The sequence below is a fragment of the Lacerta agilis genome, chromosome Z (genome assembly GCF_009819535.1).
Source record: "Lacerta agilis isolate rLacAgi1 chromosome Z, rLacAgi1.pri, whole genome shotgun sequence".
Classification (NCBI taxonomy): domain Eukaryota; kingdom Metazoa; phylum Chordata; class Lepidosauria; order Squamata; family Lacertidae; genus Lacerta; species Lacerta agilis.
In genome coordinates this window covers 15,175,547-15,192,032 of record NC_046331.1, presented here as the reverse complement: position 1 = coordinate 15,192,032, position 16,486 = coordinate 15,175,547, and the positions used below count along the sequence as shown (strand labels likewise).

The 16,486-nt window shown below is 43.6% G+C and overlaps 1 protein-coding gene across 1 annotated transcript; it reads right to left on the bottom strand.

Moving 5' to 3' along the window:
• Positions 1 to 812: 812 nt before the first annotated feature.
• On the bottom strand, positions 813 to 11,110 carry NTMT1 (N-terminal Xaa-Pro-Lys N-methyltransferase 1). The gene is made up of 4 exons (XM_033137881.1): positions 10,783 to 11,110; positions 7,162 to 7,372; positions 6,084 to 6,336; positions 813 to 1,283 (listed from the first exon to the last, which is right to left on the bottom strand). Exons 2-4 carry the CDS (start codon positions 7,321 to 7,323, stop codon positions 1,027 to 1,029), a joined length of 672 nt encoding a protein of 223 aa, XP_032993772.1. The 5' UTR covers positions 7,324 to 7,372; positions 10,783 to 11,110; the 3' UTR covers positions 813 to 1,026.
• Between the last annotated feature and the right edge of the window lie 5,376 nt (positions 11,111 to 16,486).

The window sequence follows — 16,486 nt, the reverse complement described above, 5'->3', positions numbered from 1 at the left end:
CTGCAACGCAGCAATCTTTTGCCCAACATGGGGCTTGAATCAATGACACTAAGATTAAGGGTGTCACACTCTTGCAAAGAGAGCGCAAAAAGTAAGAGCTTGCTGGATCAGGCCAATGGCCCCTCTAATCAAGCATCCTGTTCTCACAGTAGCCAACCAGAAGCCCATTATGGGAAACCTGAAAGCAGAACCCAAGCACAGAAGTGCCTCCATAGTTGGAGGCAGAGCAGGAGCCATTAATAACAATCTATGAATTTGTCCAATCTTCATTTAAAGCAGGGTTTCCCAATTTTGGGGGTTTTAGACTACAATTCCCTGGCCACTGTTCCCGCTAGCTAGGGATAATGGGAGTTGTAGTCCAAAAACAATTTGAGACCCAAGTTTGGGAAACCCTGGTTGGCGATCCCCATCAAGCTGAATGGCTTCCACCTCCTGGGGGAGGGAATTCCATACTCCCATCTCTGCCCCTCCCACTGGGTATATAAAACAGTTCAAAACAAGTTGCTGTTACAACCATACAAAGTATATTTTGACACAGGTAGGCAGCCGTGTTGGTCTGCCGTAGTTGAAACAAAATTAAAATAATAAAATAAAATTCCTTCCAGTAGCACCTTAGAGACCAACTAAGTTTGTTCTTGGTATGAGCTTTTGTGTGCATGCACACTTCTTCAGATACCCATACCAAGAACAAACTTAAGTTGGTCTCTAAGGTGCTACTGGAAGGATTTTTTTTTATTTTTGTATTTTGAAAGACTTTTTTCCCCCCTCCACCCATCAAACAATAAAGAACCAACATTAGCAGCAGCAGTTTGGAAGAAAAGAACATTTACTTCCCCCCAGCATTCCTAAGCCAGTCTCGACGACAAGAGTCACAGCCAGACCCCAATTGCTGGACTATCCCTTCCAAGATGTTCAGTTGGGGCCCTCCGTCGCCGGGGAGGCAGCCCCCCTCGCTTGGGAAGGGTGTCTCGAGGCCCCCCGCGGGAAGGCAACCTCCCTCTCTATGGGGCTCAGTGATGGAGGGGTTCATCTCATTGCTAGAGTGTAAACGTGATAGATTTCGTCAGGAAAGTTCTCCTGCTTCTCCTGGGCCAGCAGGTTGAGGCCAGCACAGCGGATGATCTTGCAGACAACGTTCAGGTCCCGGCAGACACTGCTGTCCACGTCGTCCATAATGACCCCTTCCTGGGCCATATTGTCCTTGATGACTATGATGCCATTGGGCTGCAGGCCCAGGCGGCAGCGCTTCAAGAAGCTGGAGAGGTGGTCGTCTGTCAGGTGCCCTGTTTTGAAGAGCATAAGAGCATTAAGGCTCTGGCTACTGTACTAGAAATTCTTAATTAAGAAATAAGGGAGGAGAAATAAATAAAAGGTGTATCGGTGGGCCAAAATCCTTTACGTTGAGGGCTTTTGCAGGAAAAAGTGTCATAATTTTTTTATATATAAAATGGTTGAGATATAAAGACTTGTTAGAGAGAAAGACCCCTAGATGGATTTCACCGGTGGAGGCCAAGGCCTATAAGAGACCTAATATGTCTGCAAGATGGTTAAGATATGCAGATATATTGCAGCAGGAAGGTGAAGCGTTTAAATTGAAAGGTTATGACCAGGTAAAAAGCGAGGTCACCGACTGGCTGCAATATCATCAAATTTATGAGATTTTTAAAGCAGATAAGAAGATTGGTTTTCAAGTTGAAAAATCAAAACTGGAAACAGAGCTAATTGAATCGAATTCAAAAAACCTTTCCAAAATGTATAACTTGTTGCTAGAGTGGCATACGAAAGATGAAATGGTTAAATCAACAATGATAGATTGGGCAAAGGATGTGGGACACAACATCATGTTGGAGGACTGGGAAAGACTGTGGAAGGAAGGTATCAAATTTACAGCCTGTAATAATTTAAGAGAAAACATTATGAAAATGCTTTATAGATGGTATTTAACACCAGTTAAGATTGCTAAGATGAACCCGTCAATGACTAATATGTGCTGGAAATGTAAATCAGTGGAAGGTACCTTTTATCATATGTGGTGGACATGCCCAAGGGTTAAAGCCTTCTGGGATAAGATTTACAATGAACTCAAGAAGGTAATGAAAATTACCTTTAGTAAGAAACCAGAGGCTTTCCTTTTGAGCATGACCAACGAACAGATACCCAGTCAAGATAGAGTATTTTTTATGTATGCCACAACAGCAGCTAGAATTTTATTAGCAAGAAATTGGAAGGGTGAAGAGATCCCAACGGTGGAAGAATGGCAGATGAAGTTAATGGACTTTATGGAGCTTGCTGAACTGACCGCGAGAATCCGAGACCAGAGGGAGGAGAAGGTGTCGAAGGATTGGAAGAAATTTAAGGACTACTTAGTTAATGGTGTAAAATTGAGTATCTGAGCAGAACTAGCTGTTGAACAGGCTTTAGCTAGATAAATTTAAGTCAAAGTTTTGGTAAGAATTTTATAGTATAAGATACAAATAAGAATGTCTGAAGATTTTGAGAATAGATTAAGAACTATGCTTTTAGTAAAGGAATCTAAGGACAAATAAGATGGTTAATAGTTATGAAAGTAGATATATAGCTACCTAAAGTATATTTGGATTAACAATGCAGTGGAGGGTGTGGGGGAAGTCCTCTATGCTTAGAAGATAGAATAAGAATGAGATAAAGATAAGTGTTTAGACAGGTTTGTATATGTCTTTCTTATGTTTATTATGTTTTTGTTTGATTTGTTTATTGTTTATTGTATTTTGTATTTTCATTGTATTTGTGTATGTTTTGTTTCTTTATATATGCATATGGAAAATAATAAAATCTTTTATAAAAAAAAAAAGGAATGTTATGGAAGAGAGTCAGGTTTTAAACCTAATATGACTAAGATGAAATTAATGGCGAAAAATATGAATGAACAATAGAAAAACAATTTACAAGAAAAATCAGGTTTAGAAATTGTTAAGATATTTAGGAATATAAATCACAATGAAAAATATTACGGTAACTTATTTGAAGATAATTATAATAAATTACGGAAACAGATTAAAAAGGATTTAGAGGGTCACAAAAATAGACATGGATGGCATGCATACCTCCTAGACAATAAGATAAAAGTTCACCAAGGACTTATGAATGATATAATAAGAAACTCCCTCATTAAAGTATGGAGGAAATATCATAGGTTATTAGAACCAAAAACTCCCTGGTGGGCAGCCCCGTTAGAAATGATTTCAATAAAAAAGAAAAATATGGGGAAATTAGGGGTAACATATAAACAACTTTTAAGGGAAGAACAGGGACAATTGAAACTGAAACCATATGAAGAACTGAGACAGTTTTGAACTACTTGGTTACAGTACCATCAACTACATGATAAATTTAATTCTGATAATAAAATCGGTTTCCAAAAAGAAGAATCCAAATTCCAGCTACAGCTCCTGAACAATTCTAAAAAGAATCTGTCAAAAATGTATAATTTATTACTCGAACGGGAACTCGAAGATTAACAAATTAAAGAGGTTATGATAAAGTGGGGACAAGATTTTGGCTACACGATTCAGTTAGATCAGTGGGGAAAACTTTTGAAAATTTGACATAAACTTTACCACATGTAACACCGTTAAAGAAAATATTATGAAGATGATTTACAGGTGGTATTTGACCCCTGTGAAACTAGCTAAAATTTATAAATTACCATCAAATCTGTGTTGGAGGTGTAAGGCATCAGAGGGATCTTTATATCATGTCTGGTGGGGATGCGATAAAATAAAAAAATTCTGGGGGAAGATACACGAGGAATTGAAAAGAATGTTTAAAATAACAATTGGTAAAAAAAACCCAGAAGCATTTCTATTAGGAATTGTAACAAATGATATCCCCAAAGACAAGAAAAGAATCTTTCTATACGCTACAGCTGCTGCTAGACTATTGATTGCCAAAAATTGGAAATGTGAAGAAGCACCATTAGTGATAGATTGGCAATGTAAATTCTTTGAATTTATTAAATTAGCAAAAAATGACAGCAACAATTAGAATGCAATCAAATCAGAATCTGAAACATGAATGAAGTGTGTAGAGGAATACATGGCTAATAGATACTCCAACAAAAACCTATTGATATGCATTGATCGATATCACAAAGTTAATATAGAATACAAGAATAAATATTTAATAAATAAATTATCAAAAGTACAAACAAAATAACAAATTTTAAAACGAATTTAGGAAGTCATGCACGGGTGGAGAGAGGTCTTCGAGTCACGAGGGGGGGAAGTATGAGATAATTAAGTAAAAACTAAATGTGGGTTTACAATGTAATAGAAAATGTGAATGTATAAATATAGGTAATATGAAATTCTATGTAAATATTATGTATATACATTGGAGCATAAATAAATGGTTTATGGAAGAAGAAGAAGAAAAAGACACTGGCTACTGGATCAGGCCAGTAGCCCGCCTCTACTCCGGCATCCTGTTCTCACAGTGGTCAACCTGATTGATGCCCCCCAAAATGAAAACCCCAAAAGCAGGACCTGAGCACAACTGTATTCTCCAGTTGCAGCTGCCCACTATTTGGTATTCAAAGGTAGACTGTTCTTGTACGTGGGGGTTCTGCTCTCACAACAGACCTCTCTGTACGAAGAGCCCTGCTGGGCCAGGCTAGAAAGGGCCCATTTTATCCTGCACTCACAGTGGCCAACCAGATACCTCAGTGGGAAGCCTGCAAGCAGGGTCCATGCACAAGTGCACTCTCTCCTCCTGGGGTTCCAGCAACTGGTATTTAGAAGCTGCTTTTGACTGTGGGGGTACGGCAGAGGCATCATTGGTTGGTAGCCATCAATAGCCTTATGCTCCATTAATCTGTCTAATCATTTTATTAATAGAATAGAATAGAATAGAATAGAATAATAATTTATTGGCCAAGTACATTTTTCAATATACTCGGAATTTGCTTTGGCTACATTACAATGTAAAATACATTATACAAACAATAGTAATTTACAGAGCAAGAGCCGAGGCTGCCCTTCTCGGCGCCTCTTAAGCTGTGTTGGTGAGTGTTGGCCCGCCTCCTAGGCCCAATGGAGTTGGCCGGAGGAGGGAGCGGTCTTCCCAGACACTCACAGCAGCAGCAACAGCAGCAGTGTTCCGGAGGCTTCTCTGGAGCCTCTTAAGCTGTGGCAGTTGAGTGTGGGCCACATCTAAGTTAAGACCATCTAAGTTGGTGAATATCACTGTGGGAGGGAGTTCCATAGTTCTAACTATGCTCTGTGTGAAGAAGTCCTTTCTCTTCTCTGTCCTGAACCTTCCAACATTCAGTTTCATTGGACAACCGTAACCTAAAGGCAGTGGCTGGAATCCAATGCTGTGATAATTAAGCGTCTGAACAGTGCAAAGGGGACAGATTCAGGCAGCATGGGTTCAAACCTCTGCTCAGCCCTGAAGTAACCTTAGGCTGCTTGCCCTCTTTGACAAGCCTACATCACAAGCCTGTTTTGTGAAGAAAACAGAATGGGCGTTGAAGGGGGTACATTTACACTGCCCTTTAAATTCTACAGAGAGTTAACTGATGAAATGAGATACCTTTCCTGTCTCTATCCTAGGCTCCAGTCATATAATGCATTTAAAGGGCTGCCACTTAGAACAGTCATGGTTCTCTGACAATCTTGGGAACTGTAGTTTGTTCAGTGTGCTGAGAGTTGCTAGGAGGCTGGGGAAAAAACCCTCACAGAGCTACAGCTTCCAGAGTGATTTAACATTCAATCTCCTTCCTCAGGGAACCCTGGGAATTGTAGCTCTGTGAGGGGGCAATAAAGTTCTAAAAACTCTCAGCACCTTCAACTACAGTTCCCAGGATTCTGGGGGGGGGGGGGGCAGAATGCCTTTTAAAGAGGTACTGTAGCATTTTAAATGTACAGTGCAGATGGGACCTTTTGCCAGTTGTACCCAATAGCAATTCCATTTGGAGTAGAATCGTTGAAGTCAACGACCAAGATTAACTGAGGTTCACCGATTTCATTAAGGTCTACTCCAAGACAGAGAAAATAAGCTGGATAGACAACCCTCCTTTCCAGGTAGTGGAGGGAGACTCTTACCTATCACCCACTGGATCCAGATGACGTCGTAGGCACTAGGCTCGGGGCTGAAGTCCTGCAGGCCGCAGCAGAAGTAGTTCCTGACACGCCGACCCTCCTCACCCAGGTAGCTCCGGGCCTTGTTAAGGAAGTCCTCTGTGACATCCACCATGTCCACCGTTCGGAAAAGTGGCAGCAGGAGCCGCTTGGTGATCCGGCCAATGCCAGCCCCACAGTCCAAGGCGCGGGAGGTCCCTGTCCTGTTAGGTCCATCCTGGACAGTAATGAAGTCAATGAGGGCTAGAACCTTGAATGCCTCTCAACGCTTTCAGAAACAGGGTCTTTCAGTTTTTACACCCCACCCCACCCTTCCCTGGTATACTGCATCTGGCAAGATGGCATCCATGTTTGCAGATACAGCCTCCATTTCCCCAGGTCTCAGGCAGCCCTGGGGGTTAAACCTGGGACCATGTTCTACTAGTAAAAAAGAACTGGGTAGCTCCCAGTGGCGGCACCACAACCAAGGCCTCACCAGCTTATTGTAAGCACAATTTTGCCTAATATGCACATTCTGGCAAAGGACTCAGCCTAATATAACAGGGACAGGTGCACCTCACTAGGAAGCACATTGTGCAGATAGGGAGCCACCAACAAAAATACCCTGTCCCATGATGGGAGTTTGAATCTAACAATATCTGGAGGGCTACAGGTCAGCCATCCCTGCCAGAGATTCTGCAGTCAACTCGGCTACCTTGGAGGTTTTTAAGCAGAGCTAGGATGGCCATCTGTCAGTGACTCTTCAGCTGTGATCCCTGCATTGCAGGGGGTTGGACTAGATAACCCTCCGAACTCCACTATTAGATGATTCACTGCTTTAAACGAAAAAAATAAATAAATGTATTTCCCACACTCCCCCTAAACCAGCCTTGGCCAACCTCCAGATGTTTTTTTTTTTTACAACATTTCCATCAGCTCCTGCATTATTTGGCAGGGCTGGGCTGGCTCAGGCGGCTGGGAGATGTAGTCCAAAATATCTGGAGGAAAGCAGGTAACCCAAAGCTATTCCTGCTCAGCTTGGAAGAGAGAACACCTTGCTTACCCGCAAAAAACGGTGCAGGAACTTCTTGGAACTGTTGATGTCGATGCTGGAGATGTGCCCGTAGCCCCCCAGCATCCCATCCACTGTTGGGGGGATGTCCTTCCAGTATTTCTCAGCCTTGGAGTAGAACTCCATCTCGTTCTCCACAACATCGCTCGCCATTGGCACCTTTGTTCTCAAGGAGAAACCAAAGCAGGCCAAAAGGTGTTCCCTTTGAGAGAGAAGAGGGGGGAAAGGTGTGAAAGGGATTGGGAAATGGAGACCCTTAAAATTTGTTTCTGGTTTTATTAGGGAAATTACTTCACAGATGGCATCGAGATGCTTTGCAAATGTCAAAAAAAAAATGTTGTCTTCTATATCACCTAACTGTTGGAAGGGTTGTGATAAATTAGTACATATTATCATTTATGGTGGGAACATCAGCTCGTCTTTGGGATTTAATTTTGGCACAAATGATACATAATACTAAATAAAACTATTGATCGTTGTCCTACTGAATATTTTTGACAATACCAGTGTAGATGTCTTGTCAAAAGAATTGGTCTTATAGATTATCTAGGCAGCTCAAATAGTAATTGCAACAGTCCAAAATCTACACTGGCTGCTTGGAGCTACTCTCTCAGGAATATAGGTATAATAGAGAAAATCACGTGTTATTTTAGATTTTGATAAGAACCAGAACCTCCAGATACTTTTCATATGATCTGGCACTCTAAACACAGTAGAGTGGAACCACCATTTCCAATATGACCCTCATCACAAACATGGCAGATCTGGAACTACACTTGATAAATCTGATAACGATGAAAGTCGTTACCTGAAGTTTATTATTTTGACCCATGTGCAACTGTACTCATGTGCCCATTTCATAGTTTTATATTTTTGATCTGTGGCTATAACTGTTCTCTGCGTTGCATATAAAACTGAATAATCCTTACAAAAGAAAAATAAGAAGAAGAAGGTGCTAGCATAGGGACCCCACCCCCCCAACCAACAGGCCAAGAATGCAAAAGGGCGTTTAAAGAGATTCCAACAGAGAGCAGGTGATGTTCAGGCCGCCCTGTAAGATATGTACAACCCTGAAGGATGAGATCTCGAGCTAAATATATACATGGCTCCGTGGGGCGTGCCCTACACCAACCCAAACATGGAATCAGGACGATCAGTTGCCAGAAGTGTTCTTAGCTTAGCTCAACTTGAGGCACTCACCAGGTTGTGAGATGGACAACACACACACACCCCAGCTGTAGTACCTGTAATCAGAATCACAGAACTGTAGAGAACCCAAGAGTCATCTAGTCTGGCAGGTGGGCTTGTGGGATGTTCTTTTATTAAAGCCCTTAGGTTCCACTTAACCAAATCCGCCTGGAAGACCAGCTTCCTGCCTTGCCGACCTTCTCCCACCTGGCCTGACTGCAGCTACAAAAGCTGAGGCAGCTGAACAGACACTTGGGCTGGGGTAAGGGGCTTTTGTTGGGAAGGCTGTTGCTATTATTGCTGTTAATTTTTTGTACCTTTATTTTAGATCTTATTATGATTTATGTGGAAATCGTTTGATTTGGTTGTGTATTTTTTGTATGTTTTACTTGTGACAACTTTTGTTGTCATTATAAGGGTTTTTTCATGTTGTAAGTTGCCTTGAACATGCCTCAACTAATGGAAAGGAGGCACACAAATAAAATTATTTGTTAAATTATTGTAAGATTATTCGTACGTGCTAGCGGGGCGAGAGGACCCTTCAGCCCATCCATTCCGCGATGGACAATAAAGAGTCGGTTCTGGTTGACGCTTGGCATGCCTGAGGGGTGTGCCAAGGAACCTCGTGGGGAAGAGGGGCATAGTGAGCGCTCTCCCCTCCTGTATACATACCTAGCCCTATACAGCATATTTGATGTTTATGGTCTGCAGGCCAAAAGAACGGGTTTGTGCTAAATATACTTAAGTTCTTAATTTACTTAAGTTCTAACACCAAAGTTCTATTTCACACATGAACTTCAGCTATGCGGGTTTTATAAAAAAGAAAAAAAAGATTGAACCAGGCAATTTTTGATGCAAACTGGACTAATTTTGATACGGTAATTCACATCAGAAAATGTCTGGTTGAAACTCGGAAAACCTTCGGCAATCACCGAATTTACCATAGCTATCTTGCTCTTTTCTGCCAACCTAGCAGTTCGAAAGCACGTCAAAAGTTCAAGTAGATAAATAGGTACCACTCTGGCAGGAAGGTAAACGGTGTTTCCGTGCGCTGCTCTGGTTTCGCCAGAAGCAGCTTAGTCATGCTGGCCACATGACCCGGAAGCTGTACGCCGGCTCCCTCGGCCAGTAACGCGAGATGAGCACCGCAACCCCAGAGTCGGACACGACAGGACCTAATGGTGAGAGGTCCCTTTACCATTACCTTGCTCTTATTTAGTCAATAGCGCAGCAACAGTCAACTCTGAAACTGCTAATCTTGCATGATAGTGCATTTGCAATTGACATCTTTTGCAAACTGAGATCCTTTCACTGTAATGGGTGTGAGCTAAAGGCCTTGCTGAATAAATGAATTTTCAGCTGGTGCGCCAAAATCCATCAGGATTGAAGCCAGTAAAATCTGAGGGGGAGGGCTTGCCTCGTCTAGTATTTGAACTCCACATCCATTTGTTGCTACTTATGAACTTCTGGAAATGGAAGATTTTCTGCAGGAAAAATGTAAGGTAAATACAACTTTGGCATTCTACATACTTAGCAGAAACGTTTTTAGTAGGCACAAAAAAGTAATACAATGAAGGCACCTGCTATGTCAAGAGGCAGGGAGTTCCAAAGTGTGAGTTAGAAATGTGGAACAAGCATTATGTGGCACATGTAACGGTGCCAGTTCCACAGATCAAAGTGGTTGCACATGCACCAACATTAACCACAATTCATGTTAAGTATAGTTCCCTAGAACACATGAATCTGAAAGCACTTGTTTGCCAGTTTAGCACCAACTTCCCAAAAGAGAGTTTACAGCTGCAAACAACACACTAGCATCTTTGGCCCTCTTCACATACTGCCTTGCATACAGTAAACTTAAAACAGTTAATACTTATAATTATTATATTTGTCAAATAAAAGCAAGGTTATTAGCAATACTTATAATTATTAGATTAATTACTATTCGTATTACAGTAATAGTAATAATTAATTGGTTACTTTTGTGCCACAGCAACTCAAAGCGACCTTTTAAGCAAAACAAAAAACCCACGTGCACGTCTGAAAACCACCTTCAGCTGCTTGGAGAAAAGGGTGGGATATAAATGTAATTAATGTAATTGATAAATAAATTACTACCCATTTCCTGGTGCTCAAACTATATGAACTTTATAAACTCTGTCTATATTGGTGCATGGAGTTGGGGCATTCACCTTAACTTTTGAACCCCGGCACAAAGGCGGTGGAGACTAAACAAGAAGGGTTATCCAATGGGCTTTTGTGGGTTTCCTTCCTGCACCAGCCGCAGCTCCCTCCAGAACAAACCCTTACTAGGAGAGATTTCCCCCCACTTCCCTCCCCCGACAACCCATGAGCCACGTGGACTGCAATTCTTTTTCCCCCGCCTCCGAAGCAGAGTCACTCCGGCTCTCTGTGTAAACTCACCCCAGCAAGCGCCTGCTTCCCTTGCGCGCGGGCGCTGCGGCAACGTGCAGGGAGGAGGAGGAAGAGAAAGGGGAACCTAATAGTGGGAGGGCACTGGGAGGGGAGGTGTCCAAAAAGGCCTCCTCTGCGAAGCTTCCCCCTTCTTTCTCCTCCAGGCTGGGAAGCCTCTCTCGCGCTCTCTCTCTGCTATTTAGGCAGCTACAGGTCTCGCCTCCCGGTCGCTGAGCATTGGGCCCCACAATCTCCTCCCCCTTCGGCACGCAATTTCCTTACATAGAGCGCATGGAGGTGCTCGCGAGGAGGAGGGAGGAGGAAGAAGCTGACGAGAAGGGTGGGCCGGCGGGATGCTGGGGGCGGGGTCCGCTTTTCTTCGCTCGGCCGGACTCAGGCATCGCGGGGGGGGGGGGCGGCCGGCCAGTGCGGCCCCGCCCTCCCTTCACAAAGGGCTGCACCACAGCTGCGCGCGGGAGGGCGCGCGACTTAGGATTCCCCCCTCCTGGCTGCACGCGCACCGGCATGCTGTATATACCCACCCACACGCTGAAACATACACAAGCAATTTCTTTTTTTTACAATATTTGTTCATTATGGTTGCTGTTGCTATTGCTACTGCCTTTATTTACATCCCTCCTCTTTTCCAGATCGGGACTCAAGGCGGCTGGCAAAAATCAAAGCAAGGACAGCTAAAACGCAAAAAAAAAACTAAAAACGTAGAAAAGAATGGCAGCTAAAACGTCATTAAATTATAAAGGAATTAAAACAGTGTTTTAAAAAAGTATATATATTTGAGTTCTTATTGAGGGTACTGGGCAAGCCAACATGACAGTGATGAGGGATTGGAGTGATCATTTTGTGATGTGGCAATAGACGAAGCTGTATTGTAACTTTTGAATAAATGTTTTTTAAAAATCTTCAAATTTGATACGGAGCAGCATACTAGTATTTCTACTACTACTACTACTACTAATAATAATAATAATAATAATGTTTTCAGAACCCAACCCAATTTATTCCAAGTTTTAATTTTTAAATTTAAATCATTTAAAATACTGTATTGAATTTTTAGCAAACCACTTTGAGGGTTTCTTCTGAAAACTGAGTGATATATACATTTTATGAGGTAAATAAAATTGCAACCCACTCTGAGACCTTAGGGTGAAGGATGATGGGTAAGAAATCATTCGTGCGTGTACCTCGGAGAAGAGGAGTTTTCACCTCGCACCCAAGGATATGTAGTGAAGGCGCCAGGTGAGCCTCCCTGGGGAGAACACGCCACAAATGGGGAGCCACTACACAAAAGGCCTCGTTCTGCTGATGCCACTTTCCAGACCTCTCATAAAGGTAGAGGGACCCCTGACCGTTAAGTCCATTCGCGGACGACTCTAGGGTTGTGGGGCTCATCTTGCTTTATTGGCCGAGGGAGCCAGTGTACAGCTTCCTGGTTATGTGGCCAGCATGACTAAGCCGCTTCTGGCGAAACCAGAGCAGTGCACGGAAACAGTGGCATAGGAAGAAGCAGGGCATAGGGGGCGCTGTGCCCCGGGTTCGAAGGGAGGGGGTGACATTCCCCGGCCCCTCCCCTGCCGCCCGGCACCCCGTCCAGACGGGGCAGTCCCACAAGCTGCCGTTCGCTCACCGGCTCGCCACAGGAGCAGCAGGACCGGCCCGGATGCATCCGACTGGCACTGCTGCTCCTGCGGCAAGCCGGCTGGGGCTGCCCAACCCGCTGCTTGCTTGCAGCAGCACCGGCCACTGCTCCCACAGCGAGCGAACGGCGGGTCGTGGGGCTGCCCAACCCGCTGCTCGCTAACCGGCTCGCAGCAGCACCGGCCGGATCCAATACGCATGCCCGGAAATTCCAGGCATGCACAGTGCATCTGACACGTTGTAGCGTCATGATGCATGCATCATGACACCCTGCCGCCCCGGGCAGCGAAAAGGCATCCTACGTTGGTGCACGGAAACGCCGTTTACCTTCCCGCCGGAGCGGTACCTATTTATCTACTTGCACTTTGACATGCTTTTGAACTGCTAGGTGGGCAGAAGCTGGGACCAAGCAACGGGAGCTCACCTTGTTGCAGGGATTCGAACCGCCAACCTTCTGACCTCTCACACACACACACAAATAGACAGTGTTATGGAATGGTTAGCGACTTACCACCTGGGAAACCCACGTTCAAATCCTCACTCATCCTTGGAACGCATACATACATTAAAATCAGAATTTAAAAAAATCTAAAATGCAATTCTGTTTTCTTTTTTAAAAGTAATATTGATGAGAGTATCAATACAACCCTAAATTACAAACCTGCCATGAACAGTATTTCAGGATTTAGATTATGTTTCTTTAAAACATAGCATATCCGACAGGTAGGATTAGGAATCTTCTATTTAGCATCATATTTGATTTAATCTACCATATCATGTTACTCCCCGTCCCCTTTTACAGCATTCGTTGTTCTCTATATAGTAAAAAACAAAGAACTCTACTGATTAGATCTGCATTTCATTTGGCTTCGTTCATTCTAACCCTTCCTCAAATGATCCTATTTTTCCTTTAAAACATAAAAACATTTTATCTTGTAATTAGAACTGATCCTGCCAAATTCCTGACTATTTAAAAATGAAAATAATAATCTCCATGATTTCCCCACCCTGCATCGTCAATTTTTGAACAAGTATGACCGTTGTTGTTCTAGAACATTGCGTTTCTTAACTGCCATTTTTTTGAATCACTAAATAATAACCACAATAGAAAAGGTGAGTGGGGGCGAATCTCTGCCATGCACCCAAGACTGGAGAGGGAAGGAGGCAACCCAAAAGCTTCAACTGGTTGAGAATTCGGCTGTGCAAGATCTCCCATCTGGTCCGAGCTCACGTATTGCACATATCCATGCTGTATATTTCAAGGCCACAAGTTCCCCCAAAGAATTCTGGGAACGGCAGTTTGCTAAAGGTGCTAGGAATTGTAAGTCTGTACTGGGGAAACTACAGTTCCCACTCAGGATTTTTTTGGGAAGAACTCACAGACCTTAAAATGAGAGCCAGTGTGGTGTAAGTAGTTGTTGGGAGTATAACCTAGAGGAGACCAGGATTCAAATCCTTCCACCGCCCCCCTCGGCCATGAAGCTCACTAGGTGGCCTTGGGTGCCAGTTGCCATCTCTCAGCCTAGCCTAGCTCACAAGGGTGTTGTGGGAACAGGATGCTGGGCTAGGTAGGCCTTTGGTAGTCACCGTATATTCTTAATAGGCTCACACCTCCATCAGTCATAAAAGAGCTGGAAGACACAATCACACCCACATGGAAGTATAACCCTTTTGTATACCCATATGGCAGTGTACACAATCATACCCGCTGTCGGCACATGAATACAGACTCTTACATGGGCACAGCACAGCCTCTTGGCTGAATAGTCCTCATCAGATGAAGGTATGGATGGGTGGAGAAAGCAAAAGGGGTCAGTCACCTTGCTGTGTGAAATTAAAGTCCAGCTGATAGATTAGCCTACTGTGGAAACAGGATTCTGTTGACAGTGCCAGCTTTCCCCACTGACCAATGAGGACACTGACCAATAGGAAAGAGATTAGCACCAGTGGCGGTTAGACTTCTGGAACATTTGCTTCTTACGTACTAAGTTTATGAAGTTTTAATTACTGCACTTGCCCTCCTGTGTATCCCGCTTAGGACTTCTACTTTGGAACTCCCTGCCTATTGATATCAGGCAGGTACCTTCACCATGGGAGTAAGCAGGGGAGCAGCTCCTCTCCCATCAAAAAAAATCAAGTACATAAATAAAAATACTTAACTAACTCACCGACTGTGTCGCAGATAACTCGGTTCTTCCCTCCCACCCCCCGCACCCCAGCATAAAGCCTGGCTACGCCCATGGCCTTCGTTGTACTGTTTTCAGCACCTGCAAAAACATTGTTCCTTAGACAAGCTTGCCCAGATATCTAGAAAACTGGTCTGTTTTTAGTTTATTGCTGGTTTTTTAATCTTTTTGAACATTTGATTGTTTTTCCTTTAAAAAAAATATGTCTTTTTACATTCATACATCATTTTACTTCTATGCCACCTTTCCATACAACATTAAAAAGTAGAAAGGCAGCTTACAACATTTAAAAGTTGCACAACTATGGATATGACAAAAGTAGCGCTAAACGCTAAATAAAACACATCAAAAACCAAATCAAATAATTGCCTCATAAATCATAATAAGCTATAAAAGTAAAGATAGGGAAAAATTAATATCAATAACAGCAATGCACACACCAAACAATTACCCAGCGCAAGAGTCTGTTCAGCAGCATCAGCTTTTGTAGCTGGAGTCAGTCTGGGACCCACACTTGCCAGGTGGGAAAAGGCCTGCAAGGCAGGGAGCAGGTCTCCCAAGGGAACAGCCAAAATGGTCTCTTTTTGTAAACTGTTTTGAGTTTTCCACAATCAAGGGTACATAAATTTTTTTTGATGAATAAAATAATACAAGCAAGAATTCAGACAGTTGATCCATCTCGCTCAGTAGTGTCTACACTGATTGGCAGCAGCTCTTCAGGGTGTCAGGAAAGGAGTTTTCCCCAGCCCTACCTGGAAATGCCAGTGGGGATTGAACCTGGGAACTTCTGCATGCAAAGTGTGTGCTCTGCCACGGAGCCACAATCCCTTCCGCTAGAGAGAGAGAGAGAGAGAGAGAGAATGATTCTATTTCTCATTGTTTCTGAGAAAAGGGCTCAATTAAAAGAGGGAGGTAGAAAACTGGCCCATGACAAGTCAAACCATGACAGTGGTTCTCCAGGGTTTCAGTAAAGGAGCCTCAGGCCTACCAGCACCTCTCCGGGGTTTCAGGCTACCTTGAGATTGTCAGGGACTGAACCTGGGACCTTCTGCATGCAAAGCAGGTGCTCTACCACTGAGCCACAGCCCTTTCCCAGAACAGGGGCGTGTGAAGCTGCATTCTACAGAGTTAGACGGTTGGTTCACCAAGTCCCGAGAGTCTTCATAAGAATATCTAAGGGGACTTTCTGGCCCTTTAGGTTCAGGCGTAAATGTATATATTGTAGTTGTTGTTGTTCAGTCGTTCAGTCGTGTCCGACTCTTCGTGACCCCATGGACCAGAGCACGCCAGGCACGCCTATCCTTCACTGCCTCTCGCAGTTTGGCCAAACTCATGTTAGTAGCTTCGAGAACACTGTCCAACCATCTCATCCTCTGTCGTCCCCTTCTCCTTGTGCCCTCCATCTTTCCCAACATCAGGGTCTTTTCCAGGGAGTCTTCTCTTCTCATGAGGTGGCCAGAGTACTGGAGCCTCAAACTTCAGGATCTGTCCTTCTAGTGAGCACTCAGGGCTGATTTCTTTGAGAATGGATAGGTTTGATCTTCTTGCAGTCCATGGGACTCTCAAGAGTCTCCTCCAGCACCATAATTCAAAAGCATCAATTCTTCGGCGATCAGCCTTCTTTATGGTCCAGCTCTCACTTCCATACATCACTACTGGGAAAACCATAGCTTTAACTATACGGACCTTTGTCGGCAAGGTGATGTCTCTGCTTTTTAAGATGCTGTCTAGGTTTGTCATTGCTTTTCTCCCAAGAAGCAGGCGTCTTCTAATTTCGTGACTGCTGTCACCATCTGCAGTGATCATGGAACCCAAGAAAGTGAAATCTCTCACTGCCTCCATTTCTTCCCCTTCTATTTGCCAGGAGGTGA

What these genes read in the sequence shown, in the direction of transcription:
- NTMT1 (XM_033137881.1), bottom strand. Translation starts at nt 7,323, where the DNA reads ATGGCGAGCGATGTTGTGGAGAACGAGATGGAGTTCTACTCCAAGGCT. An exon ending in TCCTGCACCGTTTTTTGCGG is followed by an intron (nt 6,337 to 7,161) that starts GTAAGCAAGGTG and finishes ATTACTGTCCAG; the next exon opens with GATGGACCTAACAGGACAGG. An exon ending in CTGGATCCAGTGGGTGATAG is followed by an intron (nt 1,284 to 6,083) that starts GTAAGAGTCTCC and finishes TCTTCAAAACAG; the next exon opens with GGCACCTGACAGACGACCAC.